Source organism: Helianthus annuus, chromosome 12 (assembly GCF_002127325.2).
Source record: "Helianthus annuus cultivar XRQ/B chromosome 12, HanXRQr2.0-SUNRISE, whole genome shotgun sequence".
In the NCBI taxonomy this organism is placed as follows: Eukaryota; Viridiplantae; Streptophyta; class Magnoliopsida; order Asterales; family Asteraceae; genus Helianthus; species Helianthus annuus.
In genome coordinates this window covers 88699853-88723391 of record NC_035444.2, presented here as the reverse complement: position 1 = coordinate 88723391, position 23539 = coordinate 88699853, and the positions used below count along the sequence as shown (strand labels likewise).

The 23539-nt window shown below is 37.3% G+C and overlaps 2 protein-coding genes across 2 annotated transcripts; one reads left to right on the top strand and one right to left on the bottom strand.

Moving 5' to 3' along the window:
- Positions 1-6866: 6866 nt before the first annotated feature.
- LOC110895375 (transcription factor GTE7) lies at positions 6867-9420 on the top strand. Its single transcript, XM_022142690.2, has 2 exons — positions 6867-8460; positions 8547-9420. Exons 1-2 carry the CDS (start codon positions 7095-7097, stop codon positions 8609-8611), a joined length of 1431 nt encoding a protein of 476 aa, XP_021998382.1. The 5' UTR covers positions 6867-7094; the 3' UTR covers positions 8612-9420.
- A 113-nt stretch (positions 9421-9533) lies between these two features.
- On the bottom strand, positions 9534-14507 carry LOC110895374 (probable cytosolic oligopeptidase A). Its single transcript, XM_022142688.2, has 17 exons — positions 14117-14507; positions 13721-13888; positions 13410-13533; positions 13245-13321; positions 12991-13134; positions 12666-12896; positions 12472-12562; positions 11812-11933; positions 11627-11734; positions 11302-11547; positions 11078-11223; positions 10857-10974; positions 10593-10752; positions 10451-10482; positions 10302-10367; positions 10024-10095; positions 9534-9936 (listed from the first exon to the last, which is right to left on the bottom strand). The coding sequence occupies exons 1-17, from the start codon at positions 14417-14419 to the stop codon at positions 9856-9858; spliced, it is 2289 nt and encodes a 762-aa protein (XP_021998380.1). The 5' UTR covers positions 14420-14507; the 3' UTR covers positions 9534-9855.
- Positions 14508-23539: the final 9032 nt, after the last annotated feature.

Here is a 23539-nt window from a genome sequence, read left to right as displayed (position 1 = left end):
GATATCCACCAAGCAAAGCTAGAAGATCACGGATTCAAACGACACCTAATATAGGTATCTACATTAATAAACGGACCTAATCGAAGGATCGGGTGGTATGAGGGTTCGTAAACCAAATGAGTGCAAGAACTCATGTAATATGGTTTAACAAAGCCTACATACTAAAACGAAACCTATCCTAAGTGCTTTTGACTCGTTACGACCCGTTTAGGTAGCTTATGCCACTTTAACGCGTCGTTCGCGTAAAACGCGTTCGGAATGCCTAACTAGTCCTATGACAAGCAAGATATGCCTTAACATGTTTAATATTGTTGACAAATCAGTTTATATGTCAAAAGTTATGTTACATAGGCTTAAAATGAATTTTAGCGCAAAAAGGGTATTTTGGTAATTTACCTAAGGCATAAGAACTACTTATCATACAACTACTTAAACGATGTGACCATAAGGTATAACCTCGGAAGGTTATTCCCTATACAACTATGGTCACCTAAAGTATTTGGTCGGATCCTAAAGATCGACCAAATGGGTTGGGTTCGAAAGTATAAGCGATGGTTTAGATCGCTTACCTTTACGACCCTAGACAAGCACAATTCTAAAAAAATGACGAGCTAAACATGCTAGAACATGTTTAGTTAAGTTAGATAACAGGTTTGGTATCAAAACAAACGGTTTTGATACGCTATAGTAGTTTGGTTACAAAATACGCGAGAAGACGCATTTTGGCCGAAACTACAACTCGTCACTGAGCCTAGATAATGTGGTAATCAGTAGGTATAGTCGCTAGGGACTATAACCGTCGTGATTACGCTCACGTTATGAAGTTCAAACGAACTTCACGTTGACCATAAAACGAATGAAAAGCACGAAAGAATACTTACAGAAGGTCCCCGCAAGATTTGACCCGATTCACTCTCAGGTAGGAAGCATATGCTTCCACTTAGAGAGCTTGAATCAGATTCAAATATGAGGAAGAATAAAATGGGTGTTGCTATTTATAGGAAATCGAAGACCGTTAGGATCATTTCTTGCAAAAGGGGACACGATCTAAGCCGTACACTTGCCATATCTTGATTGGGCACCTTGATGGGCACATAAACCAGCCCATAGTTTACCAAAAACCATGTGCACAAGTGGGTAATAGCTGGAACAAGTTGGAAATCACTTACTGCTAATCTGGGCATGGCTTACGGACTATAAGCACACCCATACGGTCCGTAAGGACCCTGCAGACTAGCAATGTTTCAGTTTTGGCAGTTTAGGTCCCTGTGCGCGTGTGGTCGTGTTTTGGCACTTCTAACTCCCGTCAAACCCATTTTTAAGCTCTACAAGGATGTTAAAGCATAGGGAACATGAAACCTGCTCAAAAATATGCCGGATGTCGGTTCGTCTGGCCGTACAATTGCGTTGTTCGGTTAATTACGACGGAAGTCGCAACGGACGCAAAAACGGTCCAAATTGCGCGACGAATGGATTTTTCTTATGCCAAACACTAAAATAAAATATTTTAATGCTTACATAAATTTTTGGATGTCCGGATGTATTCAGAACGTAAGTTATGCACGAAAATGCAAACTTATGCACTTTTTGACGCTTTTAGTCCCTGAATGAGCATAAAGTTTATTTTAGCACACCGAACCCCTCAAAGCCTATTTCTAAGCTATGTAAAGGATATTTAGGGTGTGTTTAACTTATGACCATGTCCGGGAATGTTCATTACAGTTCAAATTGGCATACTTTTGCAGTTTGTCAATTTTAGTCCCTGTAAGCGAATAAACTTGATTTTGCCATACCAAAGCCTTCAAAACTTATTTCTAAGTTATGTAAATGTTATTTAAGGTATGTTAAGCATAAATTGATGTTCCGGAGTTTTTGTCGCGTTAAACTGATTACGTTTACGCACCAGTTTGCGTATAATTCTCCAGAAAGCGATATAGAGTTTGAAATTCAATAAAAACCAAAACATGAAAAACATCAAACATAAACAAACAAACATTGGGATCAAATAACTTTATTTCATTGATAACTGAATTGTTCACAATGATTACAAGCACAGATGTCACACCATGTCTTCTCCCGGAACCCTAAAATGGTATTTGAGATAATCTAAATCGTTTTCCTCATAACCAAGTGATATCATCATATCATTAATTATTACGATAGAGAAGTAGTTTGCGTTAACCTTGTTTACATATGTGATTGTTCCACTAGGGTAGCTTACTTCTGGAAAGGTAGTGAATTCACCTCCATGGTGAAATTCCAATGTGAATAAATCAGGATCATTTGCTGAAAAGTGTAAATTTCACATTAGTACATAATCATGTTTTAACAAAATATGATTGATTGATGAAAGATGTAAAATCCACATATCGTATACGATTTTAGAATCAAATCATTCACCTGGAGCTTGAACATTCCACGTTGTATAATTATCTTTTTCACCATCCGTTGAATGAACGAAGATTGAGAGGATTTTGGGTTTATGATCAGTTCGATTGGTCTTGGGTTGATTCTAATGAAAACGACATGATTATGGGGATTACGGTTTAGAGGTGGGAAAATTGGAATATAAAGGAGATGGATTAAAATAAATAAATAAAATAAAAATGTGTTGTTACATTATTCTCCTTATTTAAACAACCAGTTAAAAGTTCTATTAAGTTATTGGACTAAAATGGCATGTTTAAGAAAACTTGGGGATGAAAATGGCATGATTTTTTTTTGGATGAAAGTACCAATTTTAGACAAACTATAAGGACAAAAACGACAGTATACTCTTAAATGAGAAAAATGCCCGGATAGTCCCTGTGGTTTGCTTTATTTTCACCTTTAGTCCCCAACTTTCTAAAATTACAGCTATAGTCCCCAACTTTTGCAATTTCGTTCCCGAATAGTCCCTGACGCGGATGAGGGTTAGTTTTTTGTGTTAAGTGAATGTAAAATGACCTAATTACCCTTTATATAAAACATAAATAGATTAACCACAATACAAAAATGAATTTAATATTTATTATTTCAAGTGGGCCCCACCCTAACCCCGCTGATCTTCTTCATGATATCTCCCCACCCCAATCCACCCACTCCCGCCGTTCAGCCCTAACCTCTGCCGGCCTCCGCCATCCACCACCATGCCGACACCCCATGTCTCCTCCACACACCACCACTGCTAAAACCCCACGATTCAACTTCATTTTGTCAACCACCACAACATCCAAGACAACATCTCCTTCACCGCTACACCCACCATTCCGACCAACCATCTCCACTAACAACCACCACTACAACAACCCCCCACCGCCAATCATTGTTCACATTCTTCCGCCGATCACACTGATATTTGAAGTATGAAAACCTAAATCCTTCAAATAAGGAATATAAGCAATGAGTTGTGAATGCCTAAAACCTAAATGAGATGATTTAGCAACAATATTTTCCCTCTTTAATTAAGCAACTTTTGTGCTCCCTCTTACTGTTCAATTTTACTTTGTTTTTATTGGTTTACAGGATGCGGCACATGCTACCCACATAATCTCTCTATCTCTTTCTCATTACCATTTCACATGATGGTTCACCTCTATTCACCAATGGTGGCTTCCCCATCCACCCGTCTTCCGACATCGACAGCCACCACAACCGGCAAGTGTTACATTTTTCAACCCCGCAAAGCGGGTTCCACACCACCATCATCACCGGTGGTTTAAACACCAGTGCCGCTGCAAAACTGGGGGTTTTGTTTGGGGAGGAAGAACTCTCTTTCTCTCTCTATTTGATCTTAAGTTCTAAACAAACGAGTAGAAGAGTTCGATTGGTTTGGTGTAATGTAGAGAGAGGAAGAGTGGTAGTGGTGGAAGGAGGTTATGGTGGTGGATGTTGTACACAGAGAGAGAGAGATGCAGTAGATAGAGAAAGTGGGTTTGTTTAGAGAGAGAAAGTGGGTTAATATAAGGGGCATGTTTAATTTATTAGTTTTTTTAATTATAAGGGCATTTTAGAAATTTCACATCATTTTAACACCAAAAACTAACCCCCATCCGTGTCAGGGACTATCCGGGAATGAAAGTTGAAAAGTTGAGGACTATAGAGGTAATTTTAGAAAGTTTGGGACTAAAGGTGAAAAAATGGCAAACCACAGGGACTATCCGGGCATTTAACTCCTCTTAAATATAGTATAATATAGTATAGTATAGTATAGTATAGTATAGTATAGTATAGTATAGTATAGTATAGTATAGTATAATATAGTATAATATAATATAATATAATATAATATAATATAATATAATATAATATAATATAATATAATATAATATAATATAATATAATATAATATAATATAATATAATATAATATAATATAATATAATACAGTGTAGTACAATATATAGTGAATAAAAACAAAGAGACTTTACATCTAGGAGCATGCATAAAGGCATGAACTCACAAAAAAAACATGATCAACATCCATGTAAATCGGGAAAAAAATGCAAGAATATAATGATTATAGTTTAAACCATGGATGGCTCGTAAACTATGTGTTGTTGGGTTTGATATTAACCGGGTTGTTGATTTATTAATTATATTAATACATTTATGAGTTCGTCACAAACTAGAATGACAGTAGATGTTTTTTTATCGTTCTTACTAGTGTCAGAATCATTGTCTCTATCGAAAAAAGCAATATGCTTGAAATTGTTCTCTTGATAAGCAAGAAACACGGTCATTCTATCTTGTAAATTGACCAAGATAAGGTCACAATTCACAAAACATAGACATTTCATGTCTAGCAATGCATGTCTACATGATAATTTGTTATTAATATTAATAATAATAATTAAACATCACCTTAGTGTAGCAAGTTATAAGAGTACATAAATTTTATTTTAAAAAAGGATAGAAAGAAATACAAATAAAAACTAAATAAAATATATTAAAAAGAAAGAAATACAAATAAAAGGTAAATAAATTATGGGTGGAGATATAATAGGAAGTTTATTTGGCTAGGAAGGCTAGGAAGTGATCTTGACCATCCATTTACTTAATCAAGGGCTAATATTAAATCAGGGAAATTGAAAGTAAAAAAAGAGGCGCGTGACTTTTTTCAGGGGCAATCTAGTCAATCCAAGCCAATAGTTTCTCTCTCCTCCAATTCCCCCCATTTTTTAAACGTTAATAACTCTTTCATACGACATTATTTTTTTATAAAAATTGCACCAAAAAAACGAGTGTTTTTTTATCTTTAAAACGAGTATACTATTGCTATATTTTGAAAAAAAAAATTTAAAACCCAGTTGCGTAAAACGCAATAGAAAAAACCCCAGTATCGTAAAACGCAATGAAAAAAAAACCCTAAAAAATGACATTTTTCTAAAACGCAATGCACAAAAAACACAAAGAAATGACTTTTTTGTAAAACGCAATGGCCAGAAAACACATAAAAATGTGTTTTACCTAAAACGCAATGCACCAAAAACACAAAAAAATGACTTATTTGTAAAACGCAATGGCCAGAATACACTTAAAATGTCTGTTTTCTAAAACGCAATGGACTGAAAACACATAAAAAAGTGTTTTACCTAAAACGCAATGCACCAAAAACACAAAGAAATGTCTTATATGTAAAACGCAATGGCCAGAAAACACTTAAAAATGACTCATTCTAAAACGCAATGGACTGAAAACACCTAAAAAATGTGTTTTACCTAAAACACAATGACTAAAAACACTTAAAAATGTGTTTTTTTCTAAAACGCAATAGCTGTCTGTCACTGTGAACTGTCTGTCACTGTGAACTGTCTTATTTCTAAAACGCAATGGACACATAAAACTGTCTGTCACTGTGAACTGTCTGAATTGTCTACGAATTACTGTCTTCGAAATGAGCCAATATATGGAAATTTAATTTTTCTGATGCGTTTTTAGTACAGCAATTACTGTCTTCAACCCCAGCCAGGGGCTCTGCCCCTTGGACCCCGCCAGGGGCTGCCGCCCCTGGGACCCCGCTACCGGGGGCTGCCGCCCCCGGACCCCCGCAAAGATCGTAAAACGCAATGACTAAATAAAAAACCCAGATCATGAAAATGAAATTAAAGAATTTCTTACATGGATCGAAGCCGATTTCTTCATCAATTGACGGAATTTGAATGATAGAAACACTTATCAACGCTCGAATCGAACGAATCGAGTGATTATCTCCAAAATCACCGGAAAAAACGAGATTTTTTTATGAAATTAAACTGGGTTTTCTTCAAAAAAAAAAGCTGAAGAACACGTTGATCGGGTTCTGAATCATTGATTTGTGATGAAAATCGCACTATAATGTAGTGATTATTGAGATATAAAGTGAAGAAATAGTTGAAGATGGTGGATTTTGAAAATGATGGGTTTTTGAATTTACTGGGTTTTGAAAAAGGAAAAAGAAAGAGTTGGATTGACTAAAATACCCTTTCTCTTTATTTTAAAATTTGCCACATGTCATAATCCTATGGCTTCCTATCCTTCCTAGAGAAAATTAACTTCCTATTTGATATTTACCCAATAAATTATATAAAAAGTTGGTAAATAACAAAATACAACTATCTTGTGAGGAAATTTGTAGTGTACTCGAAACAATGTTCATAGCAAGTCGTTCACGGATGGAATTTTCCACAAACAGAAACCCTTACATGCAACAAATCAGACCGTCCACGTGTCAATCACAAAAACAATCTAAGCCCTTCATTTCCAATTCCTGCACAAGTCAGTTGCGGGCAGCTGAACAAACCACATCCATCCGTCAAAACCAAAATCCACGGCTCACAACCTGCCCAAACAATAAATTAGGCAGACCCCCTGCCTATAAATTTAACCCAATTCCAACCTCACTTACCCACTCGCTTTATTCTAGCGTGAGAAACACGCTCTCAAACCCCAAACCCGAACTTTATCTTCTCCGGTGGAAACTCTGGCCGGCGGCCACTTTCCGTCCAAATCAACATGGATTCCGGCGACTTCTTCGCTGGCGATTAGTTGCCGGAACCTAAATCAACATTCTGATTCGTCAAACTTCCATTAAACCTTGTTAATTCCGTTCATACACACACTGTCATTGTGATTTCTATGGCGTCTGCAGTTTTAACAAGCAGAAATGATCATCGATCGAGTGATTACATCACTAACTTCACGAGATTACAAAATTTTCCAAACCGAAACCCTAACCCTAAATGTAACAATTTCTTCGTCGGAAACACCAGCAGTAACGTGATTTGTAAACCTAATCAACAGCAAACCGCATTCATCCGTTCATCGATCAATCCACCGGCCAATTCCGTTCCGGCGAGCTCGTACGGCAACGGCTACAGGTACATTACGTTCCGAATCAGCTCGTACACTAAAACAGAGCTTCAAAACCTCAAAAAACGGTTAGTTTCAGATCTACAACGTGTACGGATCCTCCAGCAATGGATCTGCTTAACCACGACGGAGAAATTGTTGAAATATCATCCGCCGGAGCTGAACATACCGGCAGTTACAGCACCTAACCGTTCTGTTGGCCGGAAACGTTCGAATCCGGCACCGCCGGTGATGAAGATGAAGATGAAGAAACAGTGTGGTGGCAGTGGTGGCAGGATGACGTCAGCGCAGAGGAGGAAGATGATGATGAAGAAATGTGAACAGATTTTAGGTAAATTGATGATGCATAAGCACGGTTGGGTGTTTAATACTCCGGTGGATGCGGTTGCGTTAAAGTTGTATGATTATCATAGTATTATTAGTAATCCGATGGATTTAGGGACTATTAAGTGTAAACTTGCTAGAAATGTGTATGAATCTGCACTTGCATTTGCGTATGATGTTAGATTGACGTTTCAGAATGCCATGGTGTATAATGGTAAAGGTTCTGCTGTTTATATCATGGCAGAGCGTTTGCTTTTGATGTTTGAAGGTTTGTTTGAATCAATGCATCAGAAACATTTTGTTAATCAAGTGAATAGAGTGAAGAAGCAGAATCAGTCTGCTGGTGTACCGGTTTCAATCGAAAAGGTTTCTCAAGGTGCGGTGGTTAGGGTATCGAAGAGGCCGGAGATGACGGATGAGGAGAAAGCGGATCTGGCGGAGAGTTTTTGTAACTTGCAGTTAGGGCCTGAGGGGATGAATCAGATAATGTCTATTATGAACAAGGGGGTTAGGGGTTTGGAACACCAAGGGGATGAAATCGAGCTTGATCTCGCGGTTCTTGATAACGATACGCTCTGGGCGCTGCACGGTTTCATTGCCCGGGCGCGTGCGGGGCTTGTTGCGAATTTGGTTTCTTCGGTACAGGCTGATCAACCATCTGGAGAGGAGGATGTTGATATAGGAGAGGATTATGTTGATATAGGAGAGGAGATGCAATTGACGGTTTTCCCTTCGGTTGAGATCGAGAAGGATGATGTGAATGTTAGTAGCAGTGAGTCGAGCTCGGACAGTGATTCGTCGTCAAGTGGTAGTAAACGATTAATTGATGATTATCTGTGTGAATATGTCAATTGTTGCTTTGAATGTCTTGTTAATGGTGTGATTTGTGTGCAGATTCTGGTTCTGGGAATAGCTCTAATGAGCAGGAGGTGAACTCAACACCAAAGGTGGGTCCATGATTGAGGTTTTGAAGGCAGGAGATATGAGTTTTTTGCAGATGTAGAGGATAGATGTAAAGGAATTAACAAGATTGACTGACGAAAGGAAGAAATTGTAGTTAATTAGGAAGCTTATGGGGGGAGGTTAATGTAATGACAGTTAGGAGGAATATGGTAAAAGATGCAGGAAGTAGGCATAGATGTGTAAATAGGAGAAGTATCTTGCAGTAAATGAAAAATATTTTGTGGGTTCATGATTTCTTTTCCCCTTGTGTTTTTCTTAGCATCCAGTTCCATATTGTGCATAAATGTTGGAGAATTTGTATCAGCTGGATTAAAGGTTTGATTGCTAGTGGCAGCCTCAAGGGTAAGATGTGATAGGACTGAAATGAACCAGAGATTGATCAAGAGAACCTTTGGCCTGTGTGCTGGAGCTGTATTTCCCCACGCGAGAGGCGCAGCAATGCGACGAACATGCGGCACCAATTTGAGTGCAAGTGATGGCTGTTTAGGAGCTTTTTTTTGCGCTTCACAGTTGGGTTTAATTGTTGGTTTAAGATTTTACATAGAGCGTGTATGGTTGCACAAAGACATTGATACTAGTACATTGAGAAACTTGTATAGCTGTATTTATAGTTTGTATAGTCACACAGACAAGACAAAAGGAAAGTATGTGAAGCGAGGACCATGTATAAGGCGGAGAAGGGCCTCAAGGGGTTTGTGGTGATTGTTTGGCCTAGACAACCTCAATACATTGGCTCGTGGACTAATTCAAATAACGTGGGGTTCCATTTGGGGCCGAAAGTTCCATTTGAGCCTCTGTTGGCTAATTTTGTTCTTTACCAATATCAACCCTGTTTTCGAAACTTTATTTATTAATTGCACATCACAATTCAAATAACCAACTATATATATAACTAGGTAAGAGAAATAATGGATGCGATTATCGAATTTGGTGTGTAACACCACCTAGAAAAGTCATGATTTCATAGAGTTATGCCATTTCTATAGCTTGGATTCGCAAGTATGAAGTAACGTATCTCTTGGTTATAGGAGATATTTGTTTCTAACATGGCTGTATAAAGATATAATACATCATGATTTTCTCATGGATGAATAATGCTGGAAAAAAAAAAACCAAAGTTGAACTTGCATAAAATGATAAAACAGAATGCACTACTTTGTTTCTCAATGAAGAAGACACTGAACCTTTTGGCTCCTTTCAGCAACTTCAAATCTACTATGTGCAGTATACCACTGGATGTTCAAGCAGTTGTCTGTAACAAGCCATTGTGCCTCAACAGGGGCTCGGGAGAGGGTTCACGCCCTCGGAATTCGATAAAAACCTGCATTTCAAGTCACAAAATCATGAGTAAAATGACATAATATACTATTATTTCTAGAGAAATATTATATTAAGTTCCATTCATAACCTCTAATGGATCTTTTCCACCTCCAAGAGCAAGTACAGTGTCTCGGAACCTGTATCCTGTGTCTCTTAACGCCTGTATACAAACATATTTCATTACAAGACCATAAGAATCGCGAATGGTTAACGCTTGAAAGGGTGAGTTTTTAACATGACACAAAATCCGCAAGCTTGGGTTTAGTTTAAACGGGTTCGGGTCAGTTTAAGGTGAAACCAGTTGGGCTTCCTTAATTGAAGAGTAGGAATGAAACGGTTGATAAAATTTTCACAACACGATCATACCTTATCATCATTTAACCCAGCATCCTCAAATGCCGAAAAAGCATCGGCAGATAACACTTCTGCCCACTGCAAAATTTTGAATATTGACCATCGGAACTAGCCGGAAAAAAATCAACGAAAAAAGAGTTAAAAAGAACACGGAATAATACCTTGTAACTATAGTAACCAGCAGCATATCCACCTATTATTGACCATCATGGCAGAGAATTAAGGAGAGAAAATAAGCATACAACCATATCACTGATATTCGACCAAAAAAGCAATTTTTTGTAAAAAAAAAAAAAAACTAACCTGCAAAAATATGGCTGAAACCACAAAGGAACCGATCCTCTGGAAGTGGAAGAAGCAGTTGAGTTCTTTTAGCGACCCTTTGGTCAACATCATAGATAGATTCGGGTCCACCAGGAACATACTTGCTATGCAGTTCTAAGTCAAGGGTAGCAAACTTGAGCTACAAAATATAACACGTATGAAAAAGGAACGCTACATCATTTTTTATGCTGACCCGTCATTAGGATATGCATCCAAATGGTTAGTAATGACTGTTAGGCTAACCTGACGAAGACTCATAGAACCCGCACGAAAAGTTCTAGCGGCAAGAAGCTTCTGATATATATCTTCAGGGAGACACTCTCCAGTTTCGTAGTGTTGGGCTATACTCATCAGGGTATCCCTGTGACGGTTATTTAAGGATTTACATTAATACTCTTATAGGTTAGAGTGTATTAAGAGTATTCAAATTCTTACTATATTACAGTATTATTATTTATTAATACCTATGATAACACCAATTTTCCATGAATTGTGAAGGCAATTCAACAGCATCCCACTCTATGCCGCGAATACCAGCAACAAGTCCCTCGTCTTGTTTCGTTAGCATATGTTGAAGTGCATGACCAAACTCATGAAACACAGTCTCCACCTGAGTAACCGAAAAGGATTTAAAAAAACGTAACATATGTTGCATTATGTAATAGTTGTTTCTTAATGAAATGCATACCTCGCGGAAAGTCATTAGGCTTGGCTTGTCACCAACCGGTGGCATTTGATTGCAGACCATATGAGCAACAGGTAGCCTAACAGAGGTTTTATCATTTGAAAATACACGGGTTCGCGCAAAAACTTCACCCATCCATGCACCTCCTCGTTTTTCAGACGGTCGAGAATATGGATCGAAGTAAAAATATGAAATAGGTGACCCGGTTGAATCTTTGATGCAGTAAAATTTTACGTCACTGTTCCAAACCTACAAAATAACCGGATCTATGAAGCAAGTTGTTAGATAAAAAAATGTTAAATAAAAAATTAGTTAGCTGTTATCTTACGGGTGCTAAACCGTCAGCTGGTACGACGTCAATGTCAAATAGCATTTTCACAAGGTTAAAAAGACCATCCATAACTTTAGGCAAAGAAAAGTAAGGTCGTAATTCTTCCTGTAAAATCCAAAATACATGTCTAAAGAAAAATTTAAATGTGAGATATCATACGACAGATACTAAAGAAAAAGAACCTCGTTTATCTCATATTTTGATTCTCTTAGTCTTTCACTCCAGAAGGTAATATCCCAGTGTGCCAACTCATCAGCTTCGGGAGCACCTTGACTTCTGGCAAATTGCTTGAGCTCCTCCATATCTAGAATACGCAAAAGCAAGAAAAGAAGATCGATAATTTTATTTTATAAAGATTAAAATAGCAACAAGAGTAAAATGCCATTTTCGTCCCTGAGGTTTGGCAGTTTTGCGACTTCCGTCCAAAGGTTTGTTATTCCACTTCGGAATCCAAAAGGTTTGAAATCTTGCCATTTTCATCCGGCTCGTTAACTCTATCCATTTTTCTCCGTTAAGTCAGAGGTATTTTCGTTTTTTTTATTTAGTAAAGGTATTTTTAATATTTGTACATTATGCTAAATGCTTGTACATAAAGTGAAAGAGACCAAATTGCCCTTTAAGTTAACAAAAAAAAAAGACGAAAAATACCCCTGATTTAATGGAGAAAAATGGATGGAGTTAACGAGCCGGATGAAAATGGCAAGATTTCAAACCTTTTGGATCCAGATGTGGAAAAACAAAACTTTGGACGAAAGTCGCAAAACTGACCAAACCTCAGGGACAAAAATGGCATTTTACTCTAGTAACAATAACGGTAAACTTCAAGAAACCGAAGCAATCACCTTGAACTGCAGCATCCCAAGAAGCACTCCTTAGCTTTTCGAGCAGCTCTTCCGCTTTATCAACAGTGGCCATCTTAGTAGCCATGCTTAACTAATGATTAAAGCTTCATAATAAGTAACAATATAAATAAACAGAACCGAAGTTTATTTAGATAGCAACTAAACTGTTAAAAACAAATATTTAAAGTTTAAACCTCTGCGTAGTTATTATATCCAAGAAGCTTAGCCTTTGCTAACCTAAGCTTCAAAATTTGTTCAATAACCGGAGTATTATCTAAATCTCCACTTGACGCACGTGTTATATAAGCACGGTAAATTTCCTCCCGCAAAGCCCGATTCTTAGCATGTTGCATAACAGACATGAAACTTGGTCCGTCTAGTGTTATCATCCATGGCCCATTTTCAGCAGTGGCATTTTCATGACCCTAAATCGGTAGAAAGAGTAAACTAAGTAAAAGATTAATGCTTTTGTGCTAATCGGGATCGAAAGGTAACAACTAATTAGTTGTGCTCGGGAACCTTAGATGTGGCTATTTGTGCGGCCAATCCGAGAGCGGTAGCTGGCAACCCGCCGATTTCGTTCTTATCGGTTATTAATTTTTCAAATTTCTTTGTGGCGTCTAGAACGTTTTCCCCGAATGTTTTAGAAAGCTTTGCTAACTCCTGGAATCAAGTCATAATAAATTTCACGCAGTTAGCGATAATGTTTATGATAAAACATCATAGAATTGATGTACACAACAATAGCCAAATGCTTAAAGTAATAAACATACCTGTTGAATTTTATTGAACTCTTCTCTTTCATCATTTTCAAGTGAAATGCCACTGAGAACAGCATCCTTTATCGATGCTGCATGTGTTGTGTATACAAGTTACGCAATATTTATCAGAATATAACAAGTTTTATTTATCAAACAGAAACTATTGATGATGCTTACATTCAACTATTCGTTTACGAGCATCACTTAGTGTTGCCCAGTCTGGTGAATCCTTCATAGCCTTGAAAGCATTATAAATTGGTTTACTTTGATCAACCTTTAGGCCAAATGTGATTCTCTCAGGCTGCACACGTATTCGAATAAGATCACAAGGTCAAAACTTCAAGTTAATATGTCCTAGTAAACGAGGTAATGATGAACCATCAATCATACAACCATATGCTCTTACAATCACACAATAAACACATAAACAAATACATTTAAGTTACGAAACTGTGAAATCGATCAAGCAGAAAGCAATGTAGAAATACCTGAATCTCTTCAATGGCGGAACGAAGCTCAGGAGTATCTTGAACCGCTTTCAGATGATTAATAGCTCCCCAAACAACACTCAACCTATCAACTATCCTCTCCAACGGCTCCACTAGCTTTGACCACGATGGCTCAACCGTCTTCTCCAATTCCGCCAAATCATCGTCCTGCAAGAAATATTCTACTTCCATTAAAAACGAAAAAAATGCTCGGTTCGATTACGATTACGGCTCGTTTTCAGTCCGGTTCGGTTTGTAAACGAGCCGAGCATGAGCAGAGCATAGGCACTCTCACTGGACTATCTAAAACACATTTTAAAAGCTCGATCGAAATTAGTCTCATTCGATTTCAGCTAGGTTCAGTTTGTAAACGAGTATATAAACAATTAGACTTACTAGCTTGTTGAGCAAGGCACGCATTCCAGGACGCACATGTGAAGCATCAATAACATCAAACGGAGGAAACTGGAAGTCCTGCAGCAGCGGATTATCTTCGATTGTTATTGAGGATGGAGATTGTGGTTGATCGGAAAAGGCAGCGGCGATGGAAGAGCGGCGGAGGAGTGGCGTGCGCGGTGGAGATGGACGGAGGCGGAAGTGGAAGGCAGAAGAGCGCAGGGGAGGGAAATGAGAAGTGAGAAGAGGTTTAGGGTTTGAAGAACGAATAACAGACATCAGAGAGGGCATAGCGACGGCCATGGCGACGGAGTTGGATGTCGTGTGTGTATTAGATTTTCAAAAGAAATATTATCTGCCTTTTTTTTTTTTTTTTTTGTGATTGTGGTATGGTATACGTTGAAAGCCGTGTGGAACTAAATTAAAATAGAATAACGCTTACAAAATTGTACAAATCAACGTTTATTTTATACCAAAAAGGCACTTCTTCGTCTAAAATCTCAGTTAACTTACCTCACATGCTTTGCATGTAAAGGTATTAGATCATGTGTAGTGGTAAATCAATATTATGCCCCTATCATGGGGCGTTTTGCGACACGTGTCATCCCAGTCAGCATGGGGCATTATAGCATAAAGTGGTGTAGTGGGGCATTATTCCAATAACGCCCATGCAATCATTTCCCAATTATTTTTTTTAATTTAAAACATAAAAAAAATACAATTCTAAAAAATTACAAACAAAAAATAAAAATACAGAAAATTAAAAAAATACAGAAAAATTACTTTAGGGCCTAATGTGTCAAAACAGAAAATAATAAAGTTTAAAACTATAGGGGCCTAATTGTCAATATCAAAGTTTTAAAACAAACCCTTCTTCTTCTTCGTGCCTATGCCTGCGACCTGCAAATCCATAAAATCCGGCCAAAAATCTGACCAAATCAAACCCCACATTCCATCTCTCTCTCTAAACCCACATGTCCTCAATTGATTGGCCACTCAAACAACACACAAGCGTTTTAATAATCACGCCGGCAACAAAATTCATCGAAAATAACGCCCAAAAACGCCCCATGTAATGGGGGTTTGGGCGTTTTGGAGCGTGATTTTTCAATTTTTTTTAAAAAAAACGCCCCAGTACGGGCGGTCTTATGGTCTTTTCCCAAACCTTTTATTTAATAAATTATTTTAAATCAAACAAAAAAATTTATCTCTATCCAGTTCATCTTCATCGCCGACCACCCATTTGCCTATCCCTGAACTCAACTGCCCATGACCCATCCCACTCTCTACAACCCGGTTGTCATAATCTTCCACCAAAGGACCACCACCACCTGCCCCATTGTTGGAATTTTCGTGTAACTTTTAGAAAATAATTTTAGTCAATTTGTCAAACAAACTGAACGCAGCGGAAAAACATGTACACGAGGTTCGGTTCTAAACCGATTCCACCAGTGATCTTGTTACAATCAAAATAGGTTAAAATAAAATAAAGAATCGTGACATCCAAGAAAGACACCTTGGTTCAACGAACGATCTCGCTAGATGATCGTTGACCACGAAATCATGTTTGTTCGTTTGAAACGATTTCAAACGAAACCTTTAAACTAAAGAAAAATAAAGTTCAAAAACTTTACTTACCTTTTTGCGTAAACGAAGAAAACAAAAGAAGGTTTACTTGAGTCTTGATCTCCAACCTTGAAACTTCAAACAAATCACCTTCTCCTTTCGTTCCCCACGAATATTATGAATCTGATTGTTTTGAAAAACCCTCTAATATTTGTTGGGTTTTTATACGGTCACAACAGGGTATAGATATCTAGATATGTATATGCAACATCATCTATTAATTCAAAACACAATCCCCTTTTTCATAATTCCGTATATTGAGGAATCTAGATTTAATAAGAGGTCTTTTTTTATTATATATATACATATATATATATATATATATATATATATATATATATATATAATTTATTATAATTAACAAATTAATTATAACATATCTTATTAAATCCGGCTCTCCGTAATTATTCTAAATAATTACCTGTTTCTTTTATTACGCTTGTTATTTCGTGATCCGGTGATTAACTATTAAAACACCGTTAGTTGTTCGTTGCCCAAAGTGTAACTCTTTGGGTCGTACCTTGACGGCAACGTTGAATTATAATCGACAATTGAACATCATATCCAACAATCTCCCACTTGGTCGATTGGTCGGTTAAGTTTTAACGTAGACAATAGTGGGTGCCTAGCTGCATCATATTGCCCCCGGCAAGGTATGACAAATTTATGTCAACTAATTTTTTGCCCTAATCAAAGCTTTGGTTATGCAAATACTATAGCCCTGGTTATCGACTCATTTATCCCTCTGTATTGAACACTTGTTGAACATGAGACATGGATCCAATTCATTCTCATATATTATTCAACCATTTCTAATTTCGTTCCTGATTTGAAGTGGTTTATCAAACTACTACTAGTTCGAGCGTGGCCACGTGTTTAACACCAGTTCAAACCAACGAAAGGCGCCAGAGTGTTCCTCTCCTAAGTATAGAAGCACAGATCCCTTTGGCTACAAACAACTCCCACTAAACTTCAGATCATTCCCAAAACTATCCTTATTACTGCAGTTACGTACAGCGTTAGATAGAATCAAAGAGCAACCATTCATTTAAGTTAGTTCTAGTATGTACCGCAAGTCTTAGGATACAATGATCGTACCTATTCAAAACGTCTTATGACTAAGATCCATGAAGATCATTTTGAAACGAGTTACGCCCAATATGATTCAACTAATCATATCAGTGGATATGGTTCTCAACACTTTGAGTATCCATGATATGGATCAACCATCTAATTCACAATAGTCTTTTACCAGATTGGTTCTCACGAATCTGATAGACTACGGACATTTTAGAATACAATATTCATAGATACTTAACGTACTAATATTTGAACACAAATATAATAGTTTAAAAGACATTCAACCATTAAACTCAAATAAACATAAAATACTGTTTAAAGTTCAATATGCACCAAATTACTAAATTACAAAATCAGACCCACTGTCTAGCATATCTAAGACCTATACTATCAGCATGCTTCTCGTGTCTCACTTGAGGTATAGGCTTAGTAAACCCCCGCTAGATTCTGATCAGTATCAATTTTCTCTACTACGATGTCTCCTCTTTCCAAAACTTCCCGTATGTAATGGAATTTTCTGAGAATATGCTTCGTGCTGTGATGCGACCTTGGTTCCTTTGCCTGAGCAATTGCACCTGTATTGTCGCAAAGTATCTCGATAGGCTTCTGTATGCTTAGTATAACTTCGAGATCAGCAATGAACTTTTTCATCCAAACAGCCTCCTTAGCAGCTTCTGAAGCCGCTATATATTCTGATTCAGTGGTCGACTGGGCCACCACGCTTTGCTTAGAACTCTTCCAAGTTATAGCACCACCATTTAAAGTAAAAACATAGCCTGTCTGAGATCATGAATCATCACGATCCGTTTGGAAGCTTGCGTCAGTGTAACACTTTACTCTCATCTCTTCTTCCAAACCGCCAAATATCAGAAACATATACTTAGTTCTTTTTAAGTACTTTAGGATATTTTTCATAGCAATCCAGTGACTTTTACCAGGATTCTGTTGATATCTGCTAGTCAAGTTCAGAGCAAAAGATACGTCCGGTCTAGTACATAACATGGCATACATGATGGAACCGATAGCAGAGGCATATGGAACCTTTTTCATATCCTCTTTATCATTGTCCAATTTGGGACACTGGTGACTATTCAGTACGGTTCCACTTGCCATTGGCAAGAGACCCCTCTTGGAATCTTGCATTGAAAAACGCCGAATGACCTTATCAATATATGTACTTTGACTAAGTCCAAGTAGCCGCTTAGATCTATCTCTATAAATCTTTATTCCTAGAATATAAGCAGCTTCTCCAAGATCCTTCATTGAGAAACATTTACCAAGCCAGAATTTAACATCCTGCAGCATTGGGATATTGTTTCCAATGAGAAGTATGTCATCTACATACAAGATTAGTAAAGTAATAGAACTCCCACTTGCCTTCTTGTAAACACACGGCTCATCTTCGTTTTTAATGAAACCAAACTGTTTGATTTTCTGATCAAAACGAAGATTCCAGCTTCGAGATGCTTGTTTCAGACCATAAATGGATTTATTCAACTTGCAAACTTTCTTTGGATTCTTAGGATCTACAAAACCTTCAGGCTGCTCCATATAGACATCTTCTGTAAGGTGTCCATTTAGAAACACGGTTTTGACATCCATTTGCCATATCTCATAGTCATAATACGCGGCTATGGCAAGTAGAATCCTAATAGACTTAAGCATGGCTACTGGCGAGAAGGTTTCCTCATAGTCAACTCCTTGAGTCTGAGTAAAACCTTTAGCAACCAATCGAGCCTTATAGGTTTGCACATTTCCATCCATGTCTATTTTCAACTTGAAAACCCATTTACTTCCTACAGTTCGACATTCGGGAGGAAGTTCAACCAAATCCCAGACTTGGTTGTCATACATGGATTGCATCTCGACGCCCATGGCTTCGAGCCATTTTTCAGATTCATTACCTGAAATCGCAGCTTTGTAGGTTGAGGGCTCTTCTTGATCAATTATCAAGACGTACCTATCAGGTGAATACCTATCAGGTCCATGACGATCCCTCGTACTTCTGCGGACGCCTAGTGTTACATCGGATTCCTGAATCCTTTCAGGTTCAGGTTCAACAATATTTTGTTGAGAGGCAGATTCGACTATTGGTTGATCAATTTGTGGTTCTCGAATTTCCTCAAGATCCACAAGATTATCTCCAATTCCTTGCGCCATAAGCTCATCCTCTAGGAATGTTCCTCGACGCTTAGTGAAAACTCTATTTTCAGCAGGATTATAGAAATAATAACCAACCGGATATGCATATCCAATGAAAACAACTTTTTCACCGCGAGGATCAAGTTTGTCCGAAGACTCACTGGTAACATAAGCGTTAGATCCCCATATGCGAAGGTAAGAGACTTTAGGTCGTTTACCATGCCACATCTCATATGGTGTCTTTTCTACCTTTTTAGTAGGAGCAATATTCACAAGACGTGTAGCAGTTTCAAGAGCATAACTCCAAAAGGAGTGTGGTAAGTTTGTACGACACATCATTGATCGAACCATATCTAATAAGGTTCGATTTCTCCTCTCAGACACACCATTGAGTTGTGGTGTTCCGGGTGGAGTTAGTTGGGATATAATCCCACACTTCTTGAGATGTTCATCAAACTCTTGATTAATGTATTCACCACCTCGATCGGATCGAAGTGCCTTAATCGTTTTCCCTAGTTGATTTTGTACCTCATTTTGGAATTCTTTGAACTTTTCAAAGGTTTCATGTTTAAACTTCATAAGATAAACATATCCATATCTATTATAATCATCAGTAAATGTAACAAAGTATCTTTCCCCGTTCCTTGACATAGTCCTAAATGGACCACATACATCAGTATGTATGAGTCCTAACAGGTCTTTGGCCCTTTCACTAGTTCCGGTAAAAGGGGCCTTAGTCATCTTGCCACTTAGACAACATTCGCATAAATCATAAGTCTCTTGACCCGTGGATTCTAGAATCCCTGCGGTCTGGAGCTTCCTCATACGATTGATGTTAATATGGCCAAGACGACAATGCCAACGATATGTTTGATTAAAGCTAGTTTTAACACGTTTAGAGGAAAGAGAGCATACCATATTATTTGATCTATTGTTAGAAGTATCTATTTCATAGACACCATTGTGAGGCTTAGACTCAAAATAGAACACACCATTTAAAAATGCAGAAATGCTACCATTAACAATATCAAAAGCATAATTAAACCTTGTTCTCTTAAAGCAGAAACAGAAATAATATTCTTAGTCAAACTAGGAACATAAAAAACATTGTCTAAAGTAATAAACAATCCAGAAGGTAATTCAAGAATAAATTCTCCAACTGCCTTCACAGCAACATTCTGCCCGTTCCCAACGTGCAGCTCTAAGTCACCCTGCTTCAGCTTCCTAATCCTTTTTAGTCCCTACAAATCACTACAAATGTGAAAACCACATCCAGTGTCAAACACCCAAGACTTGCTCGAAAAGGAAAATAGATCAATAACATGTATACCTGAGGATTCTCCTATTTGCAGCTTCTTAAGCTTCAACTCAGCCAGGTACTTGTGACAATTCCTCTTCCAATGCCCGATCTCATCACAGTGAAAACACTTGACATCTTTATGAGGCTTTGCCTTTGGAGTGGCAACCTTTTTGCCTTTGCCCTTGTCTTGCTTACTCGCCTTGCCTTTTCCCTTGGATGACTTCTTCTTGGTAATTCTTCCTTCCCTGATCGACAGCACTGGATTGCCCTTAGTTGGGATGTTTGTCTCAGCAGTTTTTAACATCTGATGCAACTCTGGGATCGTTCTTTCCCACCCATTCATGTTATAGTTCAAAACGAATTGATGATATGAATTGGGTAGCGAGTTAAGGATCACATCCGTAGCTAACTCATTACTAAGGGGTGCGTTTAGACGCTCCAGTTGATCAATGAAAGACTTCATTTTCAGTACATGAGAACTGACCGAAGTACCTTCCTGCATGTGACATGTAATGAGAGATCTCATCACCTCAAAACGCTCATGACGAGCTTGCTGCTGAAACATGTTTTTCAGCTGCTCACTCATCTCATATGCTCCCAAGTTTTCCAGATTCTTCTGAAGTTCTGGAATCATCATAGCAAACATAAGACATGTCACATCTTGGGAATCATCAACATGTTTTTCCCATGTCCTACGGGCTACACCCGTATTAGCAGCAGGTGCTTCGGGAATTGGTCCTTCAAGGACATAAGCCTTTTTCGCCCTGAGAACAATTTTCAGGTTTCGGTACCAATCCATGAAGTTAGAATTATCAAGTTTAGCATTTTCAAGGATGGACTTAAGCGAGAATTTGGTGTTATCAGAATTGTTTGTAGACATCTGTATAATTTAGAAGAAAATTTTATTAGTAATTTTCATGCATTAACCTAATTCAGTTTTGACCCAAGATTTACAAAATTTTAGGAATTAGGATGAGATCCCATCTTCCCATAACTCAGTGAATGGACTTAGCACTCTTCACTGGCATAGATTGAAGGGTAGGTGACGATCACCAATTGTGCCAGCTACACAATTCTCGGTTTGGGGTCGCATGACGAGTGTTGTCAAGCATTGGTACGTTAACCCCAACTACGCCCACTTTCACAACCGTAGAAGACGAATGCAGGGTAAACACTAACATTCGCTCTCGTGTCGCAAAAGTGATATTTGTCCTCAAATCAGAACTGTAGCCCGGCCCATGTAAGCATGGAAATCGCGGAACTACCCCTAACCAAAACCGTAGGCCTGGATGCAGGGTAAACACTAGCACCAGGGGTTCGGATAGATCAGTTCAGGTGTTCTTAATTTAGGGTGGCGTAGAATATCGATTTTATTTGGGTTATATTTTAAAATTACCAGTACGGGTCGTTTTAAAATACTTGTACGGCCTATGGCATGAACATAGGCTATACAATTCCTTTGTAAAATTCAATTTTACGTTTCAATTTGTGACGACTTGAAACACCTTTCAATCAGTCAACCGATTAATTTTAAATACCCTATTTAATCTAAGTTGGTCGTGTCGCAAATTTATTTTAATTAATAACTTTTATTAACTACGGTTTTCAAATTAACTTTTAATTTTTGTAAAACCAATTTTGATTTTTGTATTTTAAAATAAACTGTTTATTTTAATTACCTATTCAATACTTAATAAACCTTTTATTAAAATTGTCGTTTTAATGATCGTGTATTAATTATTAATTTTATGTACGTAACAAACATCTCATGGCAAAACGCATAATAAAATAAATAAATATGCAATTCCGGGTTCAGAATATGTTCGGTTCGTTCGAGCCCAAGAACATGAACCGAGGCTATTAAGTGTAGCACAAACCCTTTTGTCCTCCCACTTAATCTTGGATCCAATCCAATCAATAAAAATAAACTTTAATATAAAGAAAGCATATATTTAGTTTCATTCTTTTAAACGAAAGGATTAAAAAAAAATTGAACTTTATTCTCAAACAAAATAAAGTTGTTTCGTTTTAAACTTTCGTACTAAATTTCGATTTAATATTTTAATTTGGTATATATTAAAAATCATTATTTTAATATTTATGTTTTTTTAATTTTATTTTAACGCGCGTAGCTCCAAAAACTAATTTAGTACACGTGTTATGTAAAACCAATCCTAGACCCGGATTTGCATAGAACGATCATTAAGCTAAACGAAATAGGTTAAGGCCAAAACTTATTTTGTCAAAGAGGACTTTGACAAGTGTTCATGTTTGGCCTTAATAAAATTTGCCTATAACTATTATACGTGACAGGTTCCTATGCCAAATCTACTCGATTTTAAGCATGCAATCCTATAACTATTTTATAGATCTACAAACACATCTATAAAATAACCTACTTTGATTTGTAAGGTGGCTCTGATACCACTGTTGGAATTTTCGTGTAACTTATAGAAAATAATTTTAGTCAATTTGTCAAACAAACTGAACGCAGCGGAAAAACATGTACACGAGGTTCGGTTCTAAACCGATTCCACCAGTGATCTTGTTACAATCAAAATAGGTTAAAATAAAATAAAGAATCGTGACATCCAAGAAAGACACCTTGGTTCAACGAACGATCTCGCTAGATGATCGTTGACCACGAAATCATGTTTGTTCATTTGAAACGATTTCAAACGAAACCTTTAAACTAAAGAAAAATAAAGTTCAAAAACTTTACTTACCTTTTTGCGTAAACGAAGAAAACAAAAGAAGGTTTACTTGAGTCTTGATCTCCAACCTTGAAACTTCAAACAAATCACCTTCTCCTTTCGTTCCCCACGAATATTATGAATCTGATTGTTTTGAAAAACCCTCTAATATTTGTTGGGTTTTTATACGGTCACAACAGGGTATAGATATCTAGATATGTATATGCAACATCATCTATTAATTCAAAACACAGTCCCCTTTTTCATAATTCCGTATATTGAGGAATCTAGATTTAATAAGAGGTCTTTTTTATTATATATATACATATATATATATATAATTTATTATAATTAACAAATTAATTATAACATATCTTATTAAATCCGGCTCTCCGTAATTATTCTAAATAATTACCCGTTTCTTTTATTACGCTTGTTATTTCGTGATCCGGTGATTAACTATTAAAACACCGTTAGTTGTTCGTTGCCCAAAGTGTAACTCTTTGGGTCGTACCTTGACGGCAACGTTGAATTATAATCGACAATTGAACATAATATCCAACACCCATAACCGGCGATTAA

Coding starts and splice junctions, on each gene's coding strand:
- LOC110895375 (XM_022142690.2), top strand. CDS start 7,095: ATGGCGTCTGCAGTTTTAACAAGCAGAAATGATCATCGATCGAGTGAT. Junction 8,461..8,546: donor CAGTGATTCGTCGTCAAGTG/GTAGTAAACGAT, acceptor ATTTGTGTGCAG/ATTCTGGTTCTGGGAATAGC.
- LOC110895374 (XM_022142688.2), bottom strand. CDS start 14,419: ATGGCCGTCGCTATGCCCTCTCTGATGTCTGTTATTCGTTCTTCAAAC. Junction 13,534..13,720: donor CCGCCATTGAAGAGATTCAG/GTATTTCTACAT, acceptor ATACGTGTGCAG/CCTGAGAGAATCACATTTGG. Junction 9,937..10,023: donor GTGGAAAAGATCCATTAGAG/GTTATGAATGGA, acceptor CTTGAAATGCAG/GTTTTTATCGAATTCCGAGG.